Source organism: Microcebus murinus, chromosome 12, assembly GCF_040939455.1.
Source record: "Microcebus murinus isolate Inina chromosome 12, M.murinus_Inina_mat1.0, whole genome shotgun sequence".
In the NCBI taxonomy this organism is placed as follows: domain Eukaryota; kingdom Metazoa; phylum Chordata; class Mammalia; order Primates; family Cheirogaleidae; genus Microcebus; species Microcebus murinus.
In genome coordinates, this window is record NC_134115.1 from 22,610,975 (window position 1) to 22,630,123 (window position 19,149).

Below are 19,149 nucleotides of genomic sequence, written 5' to 3' on the forward strand. Positions count from 1 at the left end.
GGGACTGAAATGTGCCCAGTCTTGCCCTGTCCAATGCACATATCATTGACCAGTATTGACACTGGATGCTCCTAAAAATACTGAACAACACAGTTTAGGAAAATATACTTAACAATAGTGGATTAGAGAAAAATTTAAATAACAAAAACAACCTCCCCTTATCTCATTTGCTAAATCAACAATTCCCAAATAATTGTTTGTTTTAACATTCTCCCTATGGTCAAGTGATATCCCTCAATCCCCTGATTTTTCTTTAGACCTCATTTTCTTCATCTGACTCACAGAAGCCTCAGCAAGACTCAGGTTAATAGTTACTTCTGGTCACTTCCATAGTCCTCCATGCTTTGAGCCCCATGCAGGCTGTTTTCCCTGGGCATGGGAACTGCTAACGCTGGCTGGAAGGAAGGAGGAGCATGCAGACTAGGTGCCCCAATTCCTCATTCCAAGCAGCTGAAGAAGTAAACACGTATCTCATATGCTCTCTGAAATAATCACAATCAATGATGAATAGCACCAACACAGCTGTTCTGGGTGCACCAGCCATTCCAGCATACTCATATTCTGGAGAAGAAAAGTCATTCTCACACCTGCCAAAAGTTCCTACATCTTGGATCATGGCAGAGCAAAGGCAAAACTATGCTCAGACTTTCAGGAGAGCCAGGATAATGAAACTGAGACAGACATTTCCAGTATTCACGTTAATTACTGCTGTTGAAAATGCTCAGAAATATACCATCACCTTGATATGTATATTGAAGAGGTAACATTTGAAAAACTCTTTTCGCAGAGAATAAAAACATTTATTATCAACAGGGGCATGAGAGGAATTCACTGTAAATGTTTGGAAAGGCATTTGGAAGGCAGGATAGAGGGATATTCCTGCAATAAAGAAAAGTTCATACTTTTCTTAAAGTTAGCTCTAGAACACAAAATTCCTCACTGTGAACTGGTTCCAACTGCCAGCTCAACTCTGAAGGGTTAAGCAAGCTGTCCCTCTCTGAAGTCCAGCATGCGGCTTGAAGGGTATCAGGCCTCTACTCCATGAAGCGGTAGCCTTGACTTTACAAGGAGAAGCTCCTAACATTCCTGAAACAGAGAAAACCAGCCCTCTACATTTTCTATCCATAAATACAATCCTGTCTTAAAACAAATTCTACTTCAGAAAAAAATTACGATTAGGCTCATACTATTTACACGACTCTGTGGTGACTATTCCAGGGTCCTCACAGATGCAGCCAATGTGGCCCTTCCTCCGAGAAGGAGCCTGGCCCCTGGGGCTGGGCACTGCACGTGGGCGATCTCATTCAGCCTTCATAATGGCAACATAAAGCCAATTTTATCACCGCCTTTTCTCTGGGAAATGGAAGTCTAATAACTTGTCTCGGGTCGAATAGCTAGAGAGTAACTAAATGGAGCAAGGCCAGCAGCACTCTCTGCACCATCCCGGGGCTCATCCAAGGATGAACAGAAAGAGAACAAACGATATAGTGAAGTTCAGGATGATGCCAAATCAGTTGCCTGGGTAATAAGTTTTCTGGGAATTCAGAGAAGAGGGAGATCTTTGCTGTAGTGTATGCTTTTGTGACCACAGCTCAGCTACTGTTGACTTCTCAGCGGAGTGTGCACAGATGGGTACACGACTCACTGGATGAGAGCAGATGTCGCACCCAGCATGGTGGTGGAGAGCACCACAGTCATGCTTCTTACTGGCCATGTCACCTAACTTTGCCAAGACTTAGCTTACAAATCAATAAAGTGGGTGAATCTGTGAGGAACACCCCAATGCCCAACTCAATTGGCTATCAGAGTTAGCCAATGAGGAATGTAGGCTCAGGTTAAGTGAGAAAAACATCTGCTGTAGAAGCCATACATACTTTCAAATCATTTGATATTATCAACCCAGCTCAACTGATCCTTATTGATTACATAGTGGCCATTTTTTTTCCCCAATTACTGCCATGTTATGTTGAAGGAAATTGATCTGTCTGTTCTCCCCCATCAGTTTTCCCTCAAAACTATGGTTCGAATCACAGCAACTCAGGAATGGAATGGACCTTTACTTGACCCAATTCAATCCCTGTATGATTTTGAATCTTCCCTTAACAGGGACCACCCAGCCTATTCTAGAACACTCCTGTGAGAAGGAACTCACTTACCCCCCAGGTAGCCCAGCAGCCACTATAAAGACAACAAAACAAACCCAAAGAAAAAAAGACTGTTACTGATATCTGGTTAATCCAGGAGTATTAATAGAAGAGTCTTACAGAAGGATTTAGAATGGGATCCGCAAAAGTTAATTTAAATTATTCACAGAGTTACTAAGGAATCTGTAAACTAAAACTGAAAACAAGGTGACAATAAATCTTTGAAATTTGCACCTACACAAGGCTAGAACAGATTTGTGCTCTTTCCCACAAAAATGTACCACAATTCACATTAACACAGTCATCTAAATTTGATACTTGGGTGTCAGATAACTTTGGGACAATTATATAATGTGAAACCACATGTGTTTACAAAAGATACACATTTTTTTGTTTCCAAAATATATCATATTATATTGGGTACACTTGGCAAGCCACTTCTTAGCTTCGTTACTGTTCTAAATTACACAGAGTTTCACCAGGATATAGTTAAATCCTGAGGGAGGATTTTAAAAGTAAATCCCAGTTAAAGTCAATTTTCATTAAGTGGAACCAATTTTTAAATAAGCTCCCTTCTCTATCTTTGCCTAACCATATATCATTCCAAAGTTTTACAACGTTTGCCAACTAATTTAACAGCAATCTGTCATTTATTAAAATGCAAACTGGTACCAATCCTGTTACAGCTGGGTGCATATCAGATAAAAACATATCCCTCCTGGGTGGAATCAGTTAATTTTATCATGATTATTATTACTGCTTTTATTATATAAGCTCATTATACCTCTTCTCTCCCTTCCTGGTGAACATATGCCTTTAATTTAAGAGTGGAGAATGTGTGTGTGTGCACACGTGTGCATGTAAGAGCAACGTATGACTGTACAGCAACCTCCTGCTTTCAGGAAATACTTCAAGTATCCAGTTTCAAAACCTGGTGAATTGAAAAGGCAGTTGATGATGGGAAGGCAAAATAATAATCATAGTCCTCATAAGAGATTGAACAGTCAGACATATGCCAATACATAAATGTTCATCAAATGTCTTGGTTTCCATCTGGACCCCTGAATATAATAGAATGAAAGTGGGATGGGGCCCACTGTTCTAACAGTGAGATTAAGGGCCAATGATTCTGATTTCATTGACTTTTCTTGCCCATCCTTGATAGTGGCTCTGTTCTGTTGTAAATTCATGCTTTAATTGGTATTTCAAAAGCTAAAAAAGCTCCAAAGGGAAAAAAAAAAAAAAAAGACCTGGACTTGAAAGTACACTTGTGGATAAAACGACAAAGCAAACTTCATGAGCTGTGCCCTTAACATATCTACAATGAACTGCACAATTTCTCCAGACTAAGGTAAGATCTAAGGTCAATGCCAAATCAGTGCTTGGCACATCGTGGGTACTTAAGAAACATTTCTTGAGTAAAATAATAAAAGAAGTACTGGTAACCTTAACATAAGCCTTTCTGACTACAGAAAATATTCAATTTCAAGGTTTTTGCTCTTTTTTTTAAAGAATGTTACTAAACACACTTGTCAGGAAATTGTGAAATGCTGTCAATGCGTTAGACACCTGCTGATGAATATCAATTTCACCCAGTCTTATTAAAGTTTAATAATCCAAATGGGGCAAAGAAGATGATTCCAAGGCAACTAGGCTGCACTGAAGTTTTGTTATTGTGTGCTGCTTTTTCTGCCCTCGCTTACCCGAGTCTGTAAACTGAAGGGACTTTGGGAGTTTGCTTGCACTTTACTTAGAACATGAATTCATCACTATACAGCGAGTTCCCCCAAGACAAAGGCTGGGTGTTATTCACGTTTCCCTCCCACTTAGCAAAGTGCCTGGAATATTATAACCACCCAGTGAATGTCCTCTGAATGTAATCAGGAATAGATGATGGAATAAAGAATCTATCAACGAAAACGTCAGGCTCCTAGCTTCTTATTTTGACAACAAACCTGGGGTCACCTATATCGGAATCATTGTCACCTGACTCACTTGTTTTATAAAATCGTTTTCCTATCTAGGACAGACTGTGAAGATAAGCCAAGAATGTTCTGGAGGGAGCTCTCTGCTGGTCACACCAGGAAGCCAGAGCAAAGGCTCACCATGGCAAATGGAGCCATGTCAGTGTGAATGGGAGAAACTTTTAAACTGTCCTTTCCTAAGATGACATGTAAAATTTCAATTCTGAGACCCCTGACAAAATCATATGCTCCGCTAAGAAACTTAGAATGTTTTTTTTTTTTTGTCACTCAGGGGGAGCAGTCAGGAGTTTTAAAGAGAAAAAAAAAATGGCAAGATTTGCACATAAAAATATTTCTTTGACTGCAGGGTTCATGCAGAATTGAAAGTTGGAGCTTCAGCTGGGAAATTTTGGAAGTATGCTCTCATTATGGCAGACGTCTGTATGAGAGATGTTGGTTCTAATTGTGAGGACAACAGGGCGGATTCCATAGACTTCTAGGAAATAGTACTGGCAAGACTTATTAGATGACTGGGATGAGGAAAGAAAGAAGTCACAGGTTTTAGAAAGGGAGATTGGATGAATGGTAGTGCCATCGACAAGAAAAGATATGCATGAATGGTGGTAAAAATTGACTTAACCACTAACATTCGAATATCCTGACTCCAAAGGTCTAATGAGTTTAGCTGAATTTTCATAAAATACTTCCGGATTTTGAAATGAAATTACATTTAAAAGAAATTCAAAAATTCATAAAAAGAAAAGCTTCTGCATGACTAAAGTTGTGAACCTTGATTAAGTTAAATGCATCTGTTTGTCACAGGACTTCTCAGGGCCTTTAATGTGCTTTAAGAACTTCAAAGCAAGCAAGTAAGTGGTGTTTCTCAACTGTCCTTGACAGCAAACTCCTTCTACCGCCAACCCCTTTTGTTTAGTATTTCATTAAGTTTGTGATTTATGGAATATGCTTTAGAAAATATTCTCGTGGATAGTTTCTGCCACTTATAAAAGCCATTCCTTAATAATAATCTCAAGATTATATAATTACCTTCCATAAAATCATTCAGCAATATGAAACTGATTAAACCCAGAGATTTAGAACAATCAAGACTTTTATGTATTTTACATGATTAATCAGAATTTTGTTTTTATTACCTTTGCCCATTTTCAGTGGTGATAATGATTAAGATTCATAACATAATTAGAGACTTTACATTGTTTTAGGAACTTTACTGAATATTTTACAGGCATTAATCACATAATCCTTACAACACTCCTATAAAGTAATTACTAGCATTTAGCTCCATTTTATAGAGAAAGAAACTAATCCTCAGAGAGGCTAATTAACTTGAAAAGTACTAGGACCCACATTTTCAACCAGAGAGCCTGAATTCAGAATGTGGGCATTTTAACCACCATACTATAAACTGTATGTTTATGACTTATTTCTAGAATATTAAGCAGAACAATGCAATGTGCAGCAAGTTGGCATGGAAGTCATTCATATATTCAGTCATTCTTTCTTCGCTAAACACCTGCTAAGTACCAGATACTGTTCTGGGTACTTGGGATACAGTAGAACAAGCAGTAAACTCTGGGTCTTTAGGGAGGAGATAACCAATAAGATAAATCGATAAAATACGTAGAAGGAGGACGATAATTGCAAAGAAGGGGTTCTAAAGGGTTATAGTGTGCGTGTGTTATATTGAGCATAGGAAGAACAAGGCAGGGTTTCTTTTTTTTTTTGAGACAGAGTCTTGCTCTGCCGCCCAGGTTAGAGTGCTGTGGCATCAGCCCAGCTCACAGCAACCTCAAACTCCTGGGCTCAAGCAATCGGACTCCGATCTTCCTGCCTCAGTCTCCTGAGTAGCTGGGACTATAGGCATGTGCCACCATGGTGGGCTAATTTTTTCTGTACATTTTTAGTTGGCCAATTAATTTCTTTCTATTTTTAGTAGAGATGGGGTCTCGCTCTTGCTCAGGCTGGTCTCGAACTCCTGACCTTGAGTGATCCGCCTGCCTCGGCCTCCCAGAGTGCTAGGATTACAGGCGTGAGCCACCGCGTCTGGCCAAGGCAGGGCTTCTTGTTAGATGAGAGCTCAGAGAGAAGCCCTGGGTTTTGCACAGGGAGATCTCTGTGACTTTGATGAGAGCAGCTTTAATGGATTGCTAAGGTGGAGTCCTGAAGCAGTGGCTTCAAGAGACAATGGAAAATAAAGAGTTGGTAGAGGGCAAGGATGAACAGTGGTTTCCAGGAATTTCATTCTAAAGGGAAAAAAGAAAAATGAGGCAGTATTAGGAAGGAGATAAGACAAGAGACCCTGTTTCCTTTCATTCCCGTAAGACAGGAAGATTAACAGTTTGAATATATACTGATGGAAATAATAGAGTTGAGAGAAAAAATTCTGATAATTAAAGAAAAAAGAATGGCTTGAGACAGGTCTTCAATGGGGGAAGAAGGGATGGGGTCCAGTGAACAAATGGAGGAAGTAGGAGACAAAAAATTAATTACAGTAGTAACAGGAGAAAAGTTGAGAGTGTGTAGTCACAGATAAAAGTGGAAGGTTAGGTATGCTAAGTAAAATAGAAATGACAAGTAACACAGTTTACTAGATTTCATTATGGCCCATATTCTGACTTCTTTAGCTGTGCTGACTTTCTGTTTTTCCTCTTTATAATCATTACCTATCTTATGACATCATTATGAAGATTAAAAATTATCTATTTTAGGGCTTAGAAGAGTGACTATACTATAATAGACTAGACAAAATCTTAAATGTTGTTCATGCTGCTATTATTATTATTATTACTAATTGTAGGCAGCCTACATTTTATAATTCTAATTCTTGCACTTAATTTTATAGCTCCTTAAAATAAAATAAAATGCATTCCTTAGGAGAAAGAGCAAGTTGTCACCTGTGACATGGTTTGTTTAACACAGTTTCTTTAATGCAATTTTGGCACATTAATTCTAACGGGGCTATAAATTGAATTAATTCTGATTTTGTTAAAGTCTTTGGAAACAGTGTTACATTCTATTGAGCCAAATGCTTATCTTATAGTAAACAAACAGGGAGCATTTTGAAATCCAATATTTGCTACATTTTTTGATTAGCAAGCAGAAGGAATGGATGCAATCAATACTTGGACTCCCTGAGCAAAATTTATTTATTTTCTCCTTGCAAATCTTGCTTGATACTTAGGCTTGTCTCTGTTTGGTGGTTTTGAAGCTGCTGCCACCCTGGTCCAGTGTACCCCTGGACTACTTCAATCTTCCACCCTTGCCCATCCCTCACCCCACGGCCAGCCCACTGTTTACACAGCAGTGATCTTTTAATTAATTAATTAATTTTCTTAGCAGTGATCTTTTAAAATTGTGTACCATGTTTGAAAACCTCCAATAGCTTCCTATAACAGAATAAAGCAAACACGCTCCATGGTTTAAAAAGTCTTGCTGAGCTGGCTCCTGCTTACCCCTCCAAACCATCTCCCTCTGCCCTTTCTAATCCTGTTGCTTCCAAAACCCAAATTAGCACTCTGTTCTGAGAATACACCAAAATCTTTCCCTACTCGGGGATCCTTCTGCATAGAACATTCACCTCCCTCCAAATTCTTCACATACCTGGCTTGTTATCATTTATGTCTCCATTCAAATATCACCTGCTCGGAGAGGATACCCTGCCCTCCCTGACTAAAGCAGTTCTGCCTTCTCTCAGCCATCAGTTTAATTTCATTCATTACTTTTATCCTCTGCTGAAACAGTCTTGAATATTTCTTTGCTTGTTTGTCTTCTGTCTTGTTGCTAGAATGTAGGGACTTTTATGTATTACATAAACAACTTAGATGTCTTTTTCACCTCTTTATCTACAGTGTAAAGAACGTGGGAACTCACTAAATTTAATAAGATGAATGAATAAATTCAAATCCCTGCATTTTTGTAGATGATGTAGTTAAAATGCCAAAAGGTCAGGGTGACATTAGGCTGGTGCATAGGTTTTCAGTTAGCTAACTGACGGAGTTATTTCATCAGTCATTTATTTTTCATTCCTTAAATCACTGAGCTAAAAAATTATGTATTTCTTTATTTTACTCTATAATCTAACTTTGCATAAAGTTTTTATCCAATTATTTTCTCTATATATGACAATACGTATTATATAAAAACATAAATTAGAATAATCTCAAAGATTATCAAATTTACTGTCTCATTGGATTCTAAGAACACAGAAAGCAGCAAAAGGTTTCTTTTTTCCTAAAAGACTATCTAATGTACTGCTTAAAAATATTAAATTATATATTCATAGATATTTAGAGAAATATCCTTTGGGAAAATATAAACCAAATTCAAGATTACAAACATAGACAACTGGAATGAATTTATATATCCAGAGGTTATCTCACTGAAATTAAAGATGTGCTTTTAGGGCCAAATGAAATTGAAGGCATGTACAGACATAGGAAGAACAAAATAAATTACAGAGCTCAGAAAGTCTATGTTCACTTGAACCATATTATTTTTAATCTGCCCCAACAGGGAACTCAATGGAATCATTTAGAACTCTGCAGTGTGGAAATAGGATAGGAGAGAAGGATGAGGTATTAAGGAAAAATATAAACCATTTTTTAGAAGAACATGACCTTTACTCTGAAAAAAATTAAGTGCATTTATTATAATTTAGGCATTGTGATAATTACTTTATATGCATTTTCATCTCATTTAACACTGATAACATCTCTGTGCATACTCTTTTCATCCTACCTTAGATAAGAAAATGGAAACAGAGTGGTACCTTGATCTATATATGGTCAGAGAGAAGTAAATGATGGATATTGGACTCAACCCTAGCCCAGCCCAAAAGCCTATTAAACAAGTGAAAATACTATCCTGTTGACCTTATCACATCTAAATGCGTCACCACTGTTTTTCCATATTTAGATGTGCAATGTGAGGAGCCATAAAATAATTTGCCCTTTTTAGAAGTTATTTCTTTTGTTACTACCTCAACTCTGGATGGTTTGTTTTAAAACTGAGCTCCTTTTTTTACAGGTTAAAACCTTGAAAGATCTTCAATGAAAAAACATGGTATCTCTATACTTCAAACATTTTGAAACAAATAAAACTGATGAGTTCTGTTTCATGGGTTGTTCTAGAAGGACCCCCGTGGTAGACAGGTGAATGGAGCAATGTGGAGGGGTAGATGATTATGTTTGGCATGTTAATGTGTACAGGACTATGGAAAGATGTGTTCTATATTCTTAACAATGGTTACCTGGATGGGTGGAGAAATCTACTGTTAATTTCATCTTTATACATCTGTCACAATAAGCATAGGTTATTTTTGTAATTAATAATGATTACAATGTAAATATTTTCCAAATTACTTATTTCTAAATATAATCTTCCTATATGTTTAAGTAGCTTTCTCAGATGATTTTTTTCTAATCTTGACCCTTTCTTCTTTCAACCAAAGTACCATATTTTCTTATTTGTTTTATACACTAAGCTTCCAGTTAAGATTTTCACTGAGAAAAAGATTCTTCAGCAAAAATAAGTTTGAAAATCATTGGTTCATGTCATCTGATTCAGTGACAGGACTGTTAGTCCGTTGGTAAAACCAACTATTGGCTATTAGGTTTTTTATAACTGTATATGCACATTCATGACACCATGTGCATTACTAATCTAAGTATTTTCATATTAGTGAGAAGTTTCAGATTGCTTTTTACTATAACAACCATACATATAGAATTTGAGATTAAATATGAACTAAGCTTGGTTTACTTAATTTGAATGATTGTTCTATTGATGGCATGGAGAGATAGAATAGTAATTTGTAGTCCATGGTTTTGGTAATGAAATCACCAGATTATATGCAGTACATTCATTTGGTGTTAAGGTACCTTGAAAGGAAACTTGCAGGCAATGAGTTAAAACATTATCCTATCGTTTAAATGGGCTGTAATGTAGCTGAAAATTGGACCGAGTTAGAAAAGTGAATGTCTTAATCAAATCTGAACTATCATTTAGTTAGGAAGGGCTACAGAACATGTATATAATTTTCTCTCCAGTCAACTTCAGAATAACCAGTAGATGGCTTAGATCATTTTTCCATTAAAACCCTAACACCAATCCCACAAAAATATGGGAGAATGATTATTACTTTTTACTCCAATTATAATGTTACATTAACCAAATGAATGCATTCTACTGTTTCAAATTTGGGCTGAATATATAACAGCCCCTGTGGTTAGCATCATTTGTAGTAAATTAAATTTGATTCAACAAACTTTTATTAACTATTCCCTAGAATTCAATGCACTGTCTAGGTTTTGCAAAGCCCATAAAGATGTGTAGAGCATAATTTCAGCTCTCCAGCAACTTACAATTTAGTGAGAAACATACACCCAGAACTAACTCTGATATAAAGCACAATATAATAAGGACGCTATGTAACACCAGTAAGAATATACAGCATAGGTAGGGACTGCTTACACCTAATTTTAGTTTGGGCAGGGAGAAAGCTTCTGGGAAGAAGTAAACTTTTAGCTGAGGTTTAAAGGTCAAATAGCACCTGGCCAATAATGCGAGGACTTGCGATGGGGCATGGTGCAATTTGGAAGGAAAGCAGTATGTGCTGATGGACAGTAAGAAGGAGCTCATATACATTACAAGGAGTAAAAAGAGATGAGGAAAGAAAGTGAAGTTGGGGCCAGATCAATGATGGCCTTAAATGAACATGATTAAATGTATGCTTTAAATCACCCCGAAGTCCATTCACAAGTAAAGAAGAGGAAGATATTGCTTCCCGTGGAGGTCTCCACCTTTTGTGACTATAAAAATTACCACCCTTGTTTTTTATTTAACTTGAATAAGGCAGGATTTCTTAAGATCTATAACGTGAAACAGACATTTTATTACATTAGATTATGTGGTCAGTTTTGGGGGGAATAGTGGTCAATGGTTTTTTTAGTGAAATCAAGGAAAATATTGATGGGTTAAGCTATCTGGTTAGAGAGATTGGGTGCCAGTATGAAAATACTGTCCTGGGACCGAGGTGAGACTGGGCAGGGACTTATAAAAGGGAGAGGCCCGGAAGAGCACTACTGGATGATCCATCAACACCACCTATACAGTGTCAATATTTCCAATCTCTGAGTCCCAAGAATGGACTACTCTGAATGCAAGATTCACATACTAGTCAACATATTTCCCTTGAACTAATCTAATCATCTAAATATACCTCTGTTCTCTTCAGAGGAAGCTCTCTAGCTCTTAGTGCACTCACAGAAGAGAAACAACTCAGGATCCCACATGTCAACAACACCTCTTCCCATGAGCCATTCTGCTCGCTCAGCCTAAGAGCTCCATCCAACCCCTCTAGATTGAAGGGCAAGAGAAGGAAACGCACACATTCTTTCTTACATATAAGAATCGTCACCCATCAACACAGTGTGAGCCTAGGTCTTATTCAAACCTACCATTCTAACACCGTTTTCAAAGGCTTGCCGGGTGAGGGGGGCTGGTCCATCCACAGTTTTGCCGTCGTCATCCGGGCCCCAGCTGGCGCTGTATATGTGCACGTGCTGGGGATTGAAGCTGACCGATTTCGCTTCCACCATGTCCGTGACGTCTCCGTCCAGCATCCGCACCCCTTCAGAACAGAAAGGAGAACTGGCTCGTTACAGAGGCTTCTCTGTGTGATGCCCAAATAAACCAGCTGCAGGATTTTTGGGGGGAAAGAATAAATTATGAATCAACACTCAAGTGAGCATATTTCCCCCAGCAAAAGGATAACACACACTTTGTGGACTCTATCTTGGGGAGAAAGGAAATTACACTGCATGTAAAAAAGCAAAAGCAAAACTTTCTTAAAACCTTGTATATCTATTATTTTCTTTTTCCAAGGTTCCAATTCGCATAATAGCCTTCGCAAACTCCCTTCTCGACTCTCTCTGTGTTGAGTACTTGACAGGGAGACCCTCAAGCAATCTATCTTTCTTAAATTTCTTTTCATTGAATAACTTGTGTTCATAATTGGTTACAAAACATTCTAACATCTTATAAAATTTGGAAAGCTGCCAAGTTAGGTTGGTCTCATTTCTTCCATATTTAATATTATACACTAATCTGTAAGATTGATGTGAACTTAATATATTTCTTTTTTGCTAAGTTATTTATAAGTCAAATAACAAATGAGCACATGCTCTCTGTGCATGCAACACTTCAAATAGTTCTCAAAGGGTTCAGCAATGTTTAGTCATTAATCTTCATTTAAGTATATTCCCATCAGAAAGATAGGAATTTATTATTAACCTTATCTTACAAAATTAGACACTAAGATATTCAGAAATCAATTATATGCCAAACGCCAGGCTTTCCTTTTTTACTTTTATTTTGGAGACTAGCAAAAACGACAACAAAACATCTAATCGTTAAGTAAACATATCTTTCCTCCAGCTTAAACCAAATGCCATCTGTGAGACATTGTATTATTTTAAAATTATATCTTCACAGGCCAAATACTGTCCTTAGGAAAACCTTGTTATTCAGTAAGATTTCAAGATTTTATTAGTTATCAATACATGGAGATTAACTAATAAAACTGAAAATCAGGCAGCTTTAAATACCATTTGGATTGAGGTGGGAATACTGGTATAAAACCAAAATATTCTTGAAAAAACTGCCTTCTTTGTGCTTTAAAAAATAGTTTAACCATTAACTACAGAACTTCAAAGAAAAATAGAAATATCGAACAAAAAAAACCCCTATATAACCAGTACTCAACAACTGTTAACATTTTGTCACATTTTCTTAATCCAAAACTATAAATATTAGGTTGAATCACTTTAAATCCCATGATAGATATGACCCTTCATCCTTTATTTTTTTTACAAAAAATATGAAAATGCATCCCTAGTGTCACCTAACACCCAGTCAACATTACACTTTTTTCAAGTATCTCTAAAGACATTGCATTTGGTTGTTATGTTTCTTGATTAGCTTTTCCTCTAGACTTGGATATTTAAAGGAGATGCATTTTAACAGGTGATGTGAAGAACCAAGGCTGTGAGCAAGTACCATTAAAAATTGTGGAATGGAAATTGTACTTAGAAAGTGTGCCAGTGGTTTGTTTTATGGGAGTAGAAAATCCAGTATAATGTTCTGCATGTACCAGGTCCTGAGTACCTGGTTTATTATAACTTAATAGGAACATTCAAATTTCACCTGCATGTTTTTTAGCAAAGGAAGATGAACTACCATATCTTCTTATTTTCTATATGAAAATATGCTTCTATATATATGCTTCTATATGCTTCTTATAAAAGCATAACATGAAACTACTTTATTGGTACAATGAGGTCTGAAATAAACACTATAATTGCCCAAAATAATCTCACCAGTGTGTCTAAATGCCAACATGAGACTAAGACACAACACCTGAATTTAGTTTCTATGTCATGCAATTTATGTGAAATCCATGGAAAAAAAATGCTTGCTAAATCATACCTAGAGGGTACTATTAATTTTCTGTTCAAAAATTCACAGAAAAGATTTTCATTTAGTCACATTTAAAGATAAAAGTCGGCTTCTTTTTCCTCATTTTAACTCCAAGCCTTCATGCCTTGAGTCTTGGGGTTAAATTTATAATTCAGAATGTTCTTGTTTTAGAACATTTTTGAGTCATTGCTATACATTCATTTTTGGGGGGTTTTCTTTCTTTTTTTTTTTTTCCTAAGGTGCTGTTAAGCTAGGTCAGCTTTTTTTCTGTGAGTTCACAAGTTCATCCCCTCATTCCTCCAAGGTCAGTAGGAATGCTGGGTTTGTGTTCAGAATGATGCTGAGGCTCTGGTCTGTGTGTCTGCGGATGTGAGAGACTGTGTCCTTGGACCAGCAGAGGCTCAACTGGGCAGCCCCTGATCAGATTCTCCTGGGAAGAGCAGAGGCTTCCAGAACCCTCATCATTCTTCAAGGAATGTCATCTTCATCTCCTTTCCTCAGCTCCTCCACCTGCAATCACTTTGACACACAGAAGATGCTCCCTGAGCACAGCTAATTACTGCTCATTCACCCTAAGAATTCAGGGTGAAATAAAGGAAACAAAGAGGTCAAATGTAATGTCAACCGACACTGAAGGTAGTTTCAGAAAACCTTTTCTAAGCTCTGTTATATACTCTAAATAGTTCATGATATAGGACCTCTATATTTATATTCTAATCCTAGAAAGAACTGTCATTTTTATTTTTTAGTTCCAACTCTGCTTACCACTTGGAAATAAATAGTGCATGGGAAACAAGGAGATCAGTCTGGTTCCAGAAGCTTCATTCACCTTATGATACCTTTTAGGAGACCCCTAGGGAACACCTTCAGGCCAGGCATAATAAAGTCACCAGCCTCTATCAAATCTACTATAACGGTTTCTTCTCATTGTGTGTGGCCTGTGGCACCAGGCTGTTGCTTACAAAGATGATTACAAATGGGAAAGTTAGAGTTTGCTTCTATAAATGGTTGGATTTTTATACTGGTTTGGCTGGGTTCTTGCAGTAAGCATATGCATAGTTGAGTTTGTACAAAGGTGTGCACATGTACAGATATCTGAATCATTCATGAAAACTGTATCACTACAATATGGGACTACAAGAGAAAATTTTACCATTTACTATTTTAATTACAATTAAAAGGAACTTTTTGTCAGGCCTAAGCAAAAGAAATAAAAAGAATTTCTGCTTTGAGGAAATTTCAAAATTCTTCTTTCCCCAGAGATACGGCCTGATGTTTATATTACTAGTTCTTTCTGACCCTGGCACCAATTATATAGTGTTGGTACAAATGGCAATGCTCATCTTCACTACTGGATAACCTTTTTTCAAGGCTGTTTTTTTAAAACAATGTTTGCAACACTTTAGGGGTACTGCTTTGGAAGTCTTTAACTATTTTTATTTGAAGTCTGGAACTATATTTAACACACATGTTAATATGAACATTTTGCTGTCACCAATAGTTGAACACTATTATGGAAAGATACGCCTAATGGTTCATCTTTCATTTAACAAGGGTTCTGAAAGCCAGGTAGCGAAAGAGCTAACTGGCTCGTTTCTATACCCACGTAAGTTTGTTTCCCTTTGTTTCCCGTACCTCCGATCTTGGCGTTGAAAGCAATGCCGACCGTGCAGTGAGAGTTGTTTGCAGCGGCTGCCACTTCTCCAGCACAGCGGGTCCCATGCCTGCAGGCAGAACACACACACTTTCTAAAGCAAGACGCTCCATTCTCACAAACCCACAGGTCACTGCCACCACCCAGGCTTCAAAGTGGTGAAGAAGGCATCCAGCTGTGGCCTTTCTGGAACTTCCTTCCCAAGTAGCACTTTAGCCATGGCAAACTTTCAGCACTTAATTATACTGTTTTGGCTTTATATTCTGAATATGTTTATTCTTGATATCTTGCTTTCCCTATCAGAAAATCTCCTTGAAGGCTAAAACCAATTGGTATGTTTTGTATACTCCAAACTTCTACTGAGCCATCTGGGGGCCACCAGCCACATGTGGCTATCAGGCACTTGAAATGTGGCCGGTGCAACTCCATCTCAATGTTGAATTTTATTTAATTTTAATTAAATTTTAAAAACGAAAACACAATTCCATTATTAGAAAATTTGAGATGGGTATGAGAATCTGCTTTGTAAACTGCAAATTTAAATACAGATCAAGTATGTCCAAAGAAAATGCATTATCTAAAACAACATGTGCTGTAAACACACACTGGATTTCAAAAATTTTGTATGAAAAAATGAGAGGGTAAAATATCTCAATCATTGTTTTATATCATTACATGCTGCAATATTTTATCAACATCTGTATCACCAGTTTGTTTTCACCTTTTTACTGTTTTTTTTAAAACGTGGATACTAGTAAATTAAAAATTATTTTCTGAAAGAGATTCCCTGTTATTTCTTGCCACAATAACTTTGTTCCTTGATCAGAAAAGTCTTTTAGGTGAAAGGATTTCTAAGATCATCTTGTTATAAGGATGGCAAAGAAGTTCCAAGTATAAAGTACAATTTGCTGAGAAATGGAGGCCTAAAACAGTATTAGAAGAATCTTTGCTTAGAAATGGTGACCTAAAACTGTATGTTGAGAAGAATTCTAAGGCATATTGGAGCCCAGAGAAAAAACACTAGGATTGATGACTAATGAGTGCCATGGTTGCAGAAGAGGGATGTGACAGTTATTACAGTGTATTTTACAGCATAGCTGGCTCAGACTACATTTGTCGTGGGGTTTTTCTGCCATCTGTGCAACTGTAAACAAGTTACTGCTTACAACTGATAGGCACACATGCAAGTTTACATCAATGAGATATTACATACTGCTTTCTGTTTCTTAGTAATGTCATGCTTATATTTCTATATAAATATTAACCTATATGTTATTTTAAGGGTTACTAATATATTGTGTAATTCTTTAAATGGTATATATACAAATATGTGTGTGGTGTGTGTGTGTATATATGTCTGTAAGTATATACACACACTATAAGCTCTTTAATAAGTCTTTTATTTCTGGAACTTTACCCAGTTGTTCAATAATGTTGAAAAAGATATTAAGAACAACCTTCAGTATGTATATCATTTTATACCTTGAGACAAACTCCTAGAAGTAGAATTACTGGATCAAAGATTATAGAATATTTTGTCAAATTATTAACAATGCATGAAGTAATATAACCAAACCTCATAAAAACTGCAAGACTGAAAATATTACAATAAAATAAAAGTGACAAAATACCAGTGAAAGAAATTAAAGAGGGCACAAATAAATGGAAAGATATTCTATGCTCATGGATTGGAAGAATTAATAATAATTTTCATATTACTCAAAACGACCTATAGATTCAATGCAATCCCTATCAAAACACCAATGACATTCTTCACAGAAGTAGGAAAAAAAATCTTAAAATTTATATGGAACCACAAAAGACCCCAAATAGCCAAAGCAATCCTAAGCAAAAAGAACAAAGCTGGAGGCATCACACTACCAGACTAAAATATATCACAAAGCTATTGTAACCAAAACAGCATTGTACTGGCATAAAAACAAAGACCAGTGAAATAGAATAGAGAATGCAGAAATAAAATTCATTCATATATATCCAACTCATTTTTGACAAGGGGAAAGGGCAGCGTTTTCAACAAATGGTGCTGGGAAAATTAGATATCTATATACAGAAAAATGAAACTAGACTCCTCTCTCTCACCATATACAAAAACTAAACCAAAATGGACTAAAGATTGAAATAATGTAAGACCTCACACTATGAAACTACCAGAAGAAAACATTGGAGAAATGCTTCAGGACCTTGGTCCGGGCAAAGATTTTTTTTGGGGTAAGGCATCAAAAGTACTGGCAACAAAAACAAAAATAGACAAATGGAATTACAACAAGCTAAAAAGCTTCTGCACAGCCAATAAAAAAAAAAATCCTATCAACAGAATGAAAAGACAACTTATAGAATAGAAGAAAATATTTACAAACTATCCGTCTGACAAGAGATTAATAACAAGAATGTATAAAGAACTAAACTCATTAATAGAAAAATAATTCAATTTAAAAATGGGCAAATTATCTGAATAGACGTTTCTCAAAAGAAAACATACAAATGGCCAAATAAGTATATGAAAAACTGCTACTCATCACTAATCCCTGGAGAAATGCAAATCAAAACTACAGTGAGAGGCCGGGCGCTGTGGCTCACGCCTGTAATCCTAGCTCTTGGGAGGCCGAGGCGGGCGGATTGCTCAAGGTCGGGAGTTCAAAACCAGCCTGAGCAAGAGCGAGACCCCGTCTCTACTATAAATAGAAAGAAATTAATTGGCCAACTGATATATATATAAAAAATTAGCTGGGCATGGTGGCGCATGCCTGTAGTCCCAGCTACTCGGGAGGCTGAGGCAGGAGGATCACTCGTGCCCAGGAGTTTGAGGTTGCTGTGAGCTAGGCTGACGCCACGGCACTCACTCTAGCCTGGGCAACAAAGCGAGACTCTGTCTCAAAAAAAAAAAAAAAAAAAAACTACAGTGAGATATTATCTCACCCCAATCAAAATGCTATTATCAAAAAGACAAAAAATAATAAATGTTGGTGAGGATGTGGAGAAAGGGGAATGCTAGTATACTTTTGGTGGGGATATGAATTAGTACAGCCACTATGGAAAATAGTATGGAGTTTCCTCAAAAACCTACAAATAGAACTTCCATATGACCCAGCAATCCCATTGCTGAGTGTACATCCAAAATAAAGGAAACAAGTACATCAAAGAGATATCAGCACTCTCATGTTTATTGCAGCACTATCCACAATAGCCAAGATATAGATGAAACCTTAAGTGTCCCTCACAAATGAATGGACAAAGAAAATGTGGTACAGAGCTGGGCATGGTGGCTCATGCCTGTAATCCCAGCACCTTGGTAGGCTGAGTCAGGAAGATCACTTGAGGCCAGGAGTTTGAGACCAGCCTGGGCAATAGGGAGACCCCGTCTCTACAAAAAATGAAAAAAATTAGCTGGGTGTGGTGGTGCATGCCTATAGCATGCCTGGATAATTTTTTTTTTTTTTATTTCTACTTTTTGTTGTGACAGGGTCTTGCTATGTTGCCCAGGCTGGTCCCAAACTCCTGGCCTCAAACCATCCTCCCACCAAACCACCATGCCTGACCAAAATGTTCAATTTTTAAAAGAAAAACTATTTCTTTGGAAGCTCAAGCTCAACTCTTAATTTTCCCCTGAACCTAGTAATTAATAACTATCATTCTTCATTAAGCTCTTCTTGCATATTACTTCATGGTGTAAGTTATTTTTATTCCAGTCTCTAGTTCTCTTAGTGAGAATACTGTTCTTATACTTCATCGTATCTATTATTAATTAATGCCAAGTGCTACTGGACTATACGGGCCTCTATTTTTAAATTCAGCTCTGGTTTATTCTTTGGCTTACAGGTTACTTATAAGTATGTTTTGATATTTTCAAATGTATATAGATATTTAATTA

General features: G+C 36.9%; 1 protein-coding gene across 2 annotated transcripts in view; it reads right to left on the bottom strand.

The window, feature by feature from the left end:
- PCSK5 (proprotein convertase subtilisin/kexin type 5) overlaps positions 1-19,149 on the bottom strand; it is a 427,474-nt gene that overhangs the window by 251,440 nt on the left and 156,885 nt on the right. For both annotated transcript variants that reach the window (XM_012759779.2, XM_012759782.2), the window contains exons 6-7: positions 15,242-15,330; positions 11,587-11,759 (exon numbers count right to left, since the gene is read on the bottom strand). In XM_012759779.2, coding sequence (XP_012615233.2) covers positions 11,587-11,759; positions 15,242-15,330 — 262 coding nt within the window. The remainder of the gene's footprint in view (positions 1-11,586; positions 11,760-15,241; positions 15,331-19,149) is intronic.